We start from the raw sequence: 6,420 nt of genomic DNA, 5'->3' as shown, positions 1-6,420 counted from the left end.
GGGGAGGGAGGGGGGAGGGGGGGGGGGGCTGGCGAAGAGGAGGGGAAGGGGAGGAGGAGAAGAGGAGGATGAGGGAGAAGCGGAGAGGGAGAGGGGAGGAGAGGAAAAGGGGGATGAGAGGAGGAGGGAGGACAGGGAGGGGGGGAGAGGAGAGAGGAGGGGAGGGGGGAGAGGAGGGGGGGGGGAAGGAAGGGAAAAGAAGGGACGGAGGGGGGAGGGAGGGAAGAGAATCGGGAGGGGAGGGAGGGGGAGGGGGAGGGGGGGGAAGAGGGGAGGGGGGGAGGGAGGGGAGGGGGGGAGGGGGGGGGAGAGGAGGGAGGGGGGAGAGGGGAGAAGAGAAGGGAGGGGAGAGAGGGGGGAGGAGAGGGGGGACCGGGAAGGACGGGAGGAGGGAGGGGAGGACGAAGGGGGGAGAAAGGGGGAGGAGAGGGGGGGAGGAAGGAGGGGAGGGGGGAGAAGGGAGAGGGGGAGGGGGGGGGGGAAGGGAGGGAGTAGGGGGGGGGAGGGAGGGGGAGGAGGAGGGAAGGGGAGGGGGGAGGGGGGGAGGGAGAAAGGAAGAAGGGGGGGAGGGGGGAGAAAGGGGAAGGAGAGAGGAAGGGAGGAGGGGAGAGAGGGGAGGGGAGGGGAGGGGGGGGAAAGGGGGGAGAAGAGAGGGGGAGGGGAGGAGGGGAGGAAGAGGGGAGGGAGGGGGGGGGAGGGAGGAGAGGGGAGGGGAGAAGGGGGGGAAGAGGAAGAGAGAGGGAGAGGAGGGGAGGGGGGGAGGGGAGGGAGAGGGGAAGGGGAAGGGGGAGGAGGGGGGGGGAGGGGGAGGGAAGGAGGGAGGGAGGGAGGGGAAGGAAAAGGGGAAGAGGGGAAAGGAGAGAGAGAGGGAGAGGGGGGGAGAGGGGGGAGAGAGGGAGGGGGAGAGGGGGAAAGAGGAGGGGGGGAAGAGGAGAGGGGGAGGAGAGGGGGAGAGGAGGGGGAGGGGAAGGGGGGGGGGGGAGAAGAGGAGGAGAGGGGAGGGAGAGAGGGAAGGGGGGGGAGGAGGGGAGAGAGAAAAGGAGGAGGGGGGGGAGGAAGGAAGGGGGGGGGGGAGAAAGGGGGGAAGGAGGGAAGGGGGGGAAAAGGGGGGAGGGAAGGGGGGGGAGGGAAGAAGGGGAAGAAGAAGAAAGAAGGGGGGGGGGAGGGGGAAGGGGAGAGGGAGAGGGGGAGGGGGGGGGGAGGGAGGGGGAAGAGGAGGGAGGAAGGGGAAGAGGGGGAGGGGGGGGGAGAAGGGGAGGGGAGGGGGGGAGGGAGGGGGGGGAAGGGGGAGGGGGGAGGGGGGAGGGGGGGGAAAGGAGGAGGAGGGGGGAAGGGGGGGGGGAGGGGGGGGAGAGGGGGGGGGGGGAAAAGGGGAGAGAGAGGGGAAGGGGGGGGGGGAGAGGGGGGGGAGGGAGGGGGGGAGGGGAAGAGGGGGAGGGGGGGGAGGGGGAGGGAGGAGGAGAGAGAGGGGGAAGGGAGGGGGGGGGGGAGAGGGAGGAGGGGAGGGGGAAGGGAGGGGAAGAGGGGGGAGGGGGGGAGGGGGGAGGGGGAGGGGGGGGGGGGGGGAGGGGGAGGAGGGGAAGGGGGGGAGGGAGGGGGAGGGGAGAGGGAGGAGGGGGAGGAGGAGAGGAGGGGGGGGGAGGAGGGGGGAGGGGGGGGAGGGGAGGAGGGAGGAGGGGGAGGGGGGGTGGGGGGGAAAGGGGAGAGGGGGGGAGGGGGGGGAGGGGAGGGAGGGGGGGGGGGAAGAGGAGGGGGGGAGGGGGGGTGGGGGGGGGAGGAAGGGGGGAGGGAGGAAAGGGGGGGGAGAGGGAGGAGGGGGGGGAGGGGGAAGAGGGGGGAGGGAGGGAAAGAAGGGGGGAGGGGAAGGGGGGGGAGGAGGGGGGGAGGGGAGGGAGAGGAGAGGGGGGGGGGGGGGAGGGAGGGGGAGTAAGAGGGGGGGAGGAGGGGGAAGGGGGAGGAGGGGAGGGGGGGGGAAGAGAGGGGAGGGGAGAGGGAGAGGGGAGGGGGGGAGGGGGGAGGAGAAGGGGAGGGGGAGGGGGAGGGGGGAGGGGGAGGAGGGGAGGGGGGGGAGAAGAGGAGGAGGAGAGGAGGGGGGAGAGGGGGAGAGGGAGGGAGAGAAGGAGGAAGAAGAGGAGGGGTGGGAGGGAGGAGGGGGGGGAGGAGGGAGGGGGAGGGGGGGAGGAGGGGGGGGGGGGGGGGGAGAGGAGGAGAGGGGGGAGGGGGGGGGGAGGGGGGAGAGAGGAGGGGGAGAGGGGGGGGGGGGGGGGGGGGGGGAGGTGTGGGGGGGAGGGGGGAGGGGGGTGGGGGGGGGGGGGGGAAGAGAGGGGGGGGAGGGGGAGAGGGAGGGGGAGGAGAGGTGGGGGAGGGGGGAAGAGGGGAGGGGGGGGGGAGGGAGGGGAGGAATGGAGGGGGAGGGGAGGGGGGGAGGGAGGGAAGGGGAGGGGGAGGCGGAGAGGGGAGGCGAGAGAGGGGTGAGCGGGGGGGAGAGTGGAGGCGGAGGGGGAGGAGGGAAGGTGGGGGGAGGGAGGGAGGGAGGGGGGGGGAGGGGAGGGTGAGAGGGGGAAGGGAGGGGGAGGGGGAGGGAGTGAGGGGGAGGGGGGGGGGGGGAGGGGGGGGGAGGGAGAGGGAGGGAGGAGGGGAGGGTGGGGGAGGAGGGGGAGTGGGGTGGGGGAGGGTGGAGAGGGGAGGGGGGGGTGGGTGGGAGGGGGAGGGGGAACGGGGGAGTCAGGTGGGTGGGGGAGGGGAGTGGGAGTGTGGGGGGAGGGTGTGTGGTTGGGAAGGGGGAGGACGGGAGTTGGGGGGGGGGGAGAGGGGGAGGGGAGCGGGGTGGGGGGGGTGTGAGGAGGAGAGGGGGGGAGAGGGGGGGAGAGGGAGAGGGGGGGGGGTGTGGGGAGGGGGGGTGGGGGGGGGGGAGAAAGGGAGAGGGGGGAGGAAGAGGTGGGAGGGAGGGGGGGGGTGTGAGGGGAGGGGAGGGGGGGAGGGAGAGAGAAGGAGGGTGAGGGGTGGGGGGGGGAGGTTGAGAGGAGGGAGAGAGAGAGAGAGGGGAGGGGGGGGGGGGGGGGGGGTGGTGTGGGTGGGGGGTGTGGGGGGTGGTGTGGAGAGGTGAGTGGAGGGGTGAGAGTGGGTGTGGGGGGGTTGGAGGGGTGAGGGATGTGGTGGTGTGAGAGAGTGTGTGTTTGGTGTGTGGGTGTGGGTGGGGGGTGGTGGGGGGGTGGTTTGGGGGGGTGGGTGTGTTGTGGGTGTGGGTGTGGGGCGGGGGTGTGGGGGGTGGGGGGGTGGAGGGTGGGGGGGGAGGGTGGTGTTGTGGGTGGTGTGTGTGGGGGGCAGGTATTTGGTGTGGGGTGTGTGTGTGTGTGGGGTGGGTGTGTAAGGGTGAGTGGGCGTTGTTGTGTGTGTGGGAGTGTGGGGTGTGTGTGTTGTGGGGTTGGGGAGGGAGAGAGAGTGGGGGGTGTGTTGGGTAAGAGGTTGGGGTGGTGTGTGTGGGTGGGGGGGGTGGGGGTGTGTGAGTGTGTGAGTGTGTGTGGGGGGTGTGTTGTTGGGGTGTGTGTTGTGTGTGTGTGTGTGAGTGTGTGTTGTACCGGTCATATCCGTGTGGTGGGGGTGCACTGGGGGTGTGGGGGGAATGAAGGCTGGTGGTGGAAGGGGGGGTGGTCCAGATCTGAGTTGTGAGCTTGGTGTCTCTTGTGCTCTGGTTCTTCTCGCTCCTCTGGTTGTCATCCCTCGGTGTTTCTCTCGGGGCAGATGGGAGAAACCACGGGGGGGGCGGAGCTGCTCAATCAAACAGGGTCAGGGTCCCAAAAAACAAATTTTCTATTTAAATTGATGGGGTTGGTGTTTAAGCATATGAAACTGGGTCATGTGGACACAGTATAAATGGTTCAACATATGCATATATTAATATACAAAAACTGACTGGTAATATTCTGAAAAAATATTATGGGACCTCTTTGTGTATTTATGGCTCTAACAAACCTTTGACGTACTGATTCATTAATCACATAAATTTGAACATTGTTGTGACAGGTAAAATAAATAAACCCACAAAAAACAGACTGTCTCCACAAATATTGACCAATGTGAAAAGAGACTGGTCACCTGACGTTTGTGTGTCAGTCTCGTGAGGAGAAGAAGAGGGACGTTCTGGATGCTTGGGTGAGGGACGGGTGATAAAAAACTCTCCATCTACACACACAAACACACACACACACACACCAGTGTCTTGTTCTGCACTATGTGGACTGGCTGAAATATGAGGATTATATCCAATGACCGTGTACCTGCTCCTGATTGGTCAACAGGGGTAAAGTTTCGCCCAATGGTTTTTTTCATTCCCTGCAGACGGTGGGGGGTGGCTGGTCCCTCTGCACCTCCAGGGTTCCTTTTGTGACGCTGCCATGGAAACCAGCTCCTGTTGCATCTCTGGGGTGGTCTACACACACACACATGCGAGATCATACACAATGATCATGATGTAACATGAGACTGGTGTGGTTGTTGGGGTGGGGGGAGCCGTACTGTGCTGGTAGCTGTGTGTGAGATGGGTGCAGCTTGGGTGGTCTTTTTCCTGTAACTGGTTCTGAACTGATCCAGCTGAGCCGCCAGCTCCCCGGTGTCGTTGTGCGCACTCAGGTCCAGCAGCTGGCTTCCTGCGACATACACACACACACACCACACTATCACTACAGTCTGGGGGGGTGAGCTAGTGATGTTGTGTGGTCTCAGTGGTGGGTGGGGAGTTTGGGTTGTTGTTGTTGTAGCTGTGTGTTGTGTGTGGTGTTTTCTCCTCCTGTATGGCCGTGGTCTGTCGTTGATCTGCTGGTCCAACGACCTGTGGAAACTCCGCCTCCATCTGAGCCTTTTGAGTCTGGTTGGGGTGTTGCGTGGTGCAACAAACAACAGGAGCATAAAGGACCATACAGCGATAAATACAACTATAACCTATTGGTTTTTGTTATAACTAAGCATAACACCTAACTAAAATGGTAACAAAAAATAATTGTAAACAATAACATATAACTGTAAACAGAACGATAATTGTAACTATAAGTGTAAAATATAACGATAACTGTACAGTAACACACTCTGGGGACTGTACAGATAACCTTAATGGTAACAATAAGTGTACCTCTAACATAAACTGTAATGTAAACTATACCTAATGTTACTGTAAACACAATTGTAACAATAACCATAATGGTAACTAAAATGTAAAATATAACAATAACCGCACTGTAACAGTAACTATAATTGTGATGATAAGGTGTAACCTTACCACCCGTGTGTTTATAACTGTTAACTTTTACTGTGGTACTATGATAACTGTAACACATTATAAGTATGGTGTGATAATCTTGGACAATAACTACTATAACCATCCACCCCAACACACAATTTGGGTTTGGGGGTTTATTATAGGTTGTTCGTCTGCCGCGCTTGAGCTCTTTAAAGTCGTGGACTCTGACTGAGCTGTCGATGATCTATCGTGTATCATTCTGAACGTGTTGGTGTGGGGGGGAGAAACGCTCCTCTGTGATGTTGTTGTTATAGTTGTGCAAGCTTCTAGTGTGTGTGCGTGTGTGTGAGACCTGGTCCAGCGCTCGGTCCACTCTCAGCGCGTCTCTCTCTCTCCTGATCTGCTCCAGCTCTTCTCTGTATCTGCCGCGCCCTGCTCTCGGCCTCTTCACGCGCAGCCCACTTCCTGTTTCACCTGCTCCTGTAACAGCAGCACAGGTGCGGTCAGCTGGTGGCGGCTTCTGAGGGTCACGTGACTGATGGGGGTGTGCCGTGCGTCTCAACCAGTGTGTGGGTGCAGCTGCTGCGTGGCGTGGGTGAGCTGCTGCTGGAGCTGCTGTGTGTGGGTGGTGTGTGTCGTGTGTGACTCCGTCTGGAGTTTGTGACAGTTGCTCTCGGAGGTCTGTCTGCGTCTCTGTGGCAGCTTCTGCTCCTCCTGCTGGAGGTGTGGTCCACACGCAGACAGCAGCTCACGGCCTCTCTGCTCCTGAACACCATCAACACCATCACCATCATAATCGTGATAACGCTCTGTGTGTGTGTGTGTGTTGGGTGTGTGGTGTGGTTTGTGTGTGTGGTGTGTCTGTGTTCTGTGTGTGTGTGTGTTGCGTGTTGTGTGTGGTGGTGTTTGTGGTGGCGTGTCTGTGTTGTATGTGAGCCGTTGTGTGTGTGTCTGGGTGTGGTGTGTGGTGTGAGAGTGGTGCTGTGAGTGGTGTTGTGTGTGGGTGTGTGTTGTGAGGGTGTGGGGGGTGGTCGTGTGTGTGTGTGTCTGTGAGTGTGTGCGGTGTGTGTTGTGAGTGTGTGCGTGAGTGGTCTGTGTGTGTGTGTCTGTGAGTGTGTGTGTGTGTGTTATGAGTGTGTGTGGTGTGTGTGAGTGTGTGTGTGTGTCTTTTGTGTCGTGTGTGTGTG

General features: G+C 62.1%; 1 protein-coding gene across 1 annotated transcript; it reads right to left on the bottom strand.

The window, feature by feature from the left end:
• Positions 1 to 322: 322 nt before the first annotated feature.
• On the bottom strand, positions 323 to 5,134 carry LOC122135145 (pectinesterase inhibitor 10-like; the record flags this gene model as incomplete). The annotated part of the gene is made up of 3 exons (XM_042713736.1): positions 5,082 to 5,134; positions 2,303 to 2,348; positions 323 to 388 (listed from the first exon to the last, which is right to left on the bottom strand). Coding segments are annotated over exons 1-3 (165 nt in total), but the record flags the coding sequence as incomplete, so codon positions are not given.
• Positions 5,135 to 6,420: the final 1,286 nt, after the last annotated feature.

The sequence above is a fragment of the Cyprinus carpio genome, chromosome A23, assembly GCF_018340385.1.
Source record: "Cyprinus carpio isolate SPL01 chromosome A23, ASM1834038v1, whole genome shotgun sequence".
NCBI classification, from domain to species: domain Eukaryota; kingdom Metazoa; phylum Chordata; class Actinopteri; order Cypriniformes; family Cyprinidae; genus Cyprinus; species Cyprinus carpio.
This window is presented reverse-complemented; position numbering and strand designations above follow the sequence as displayed.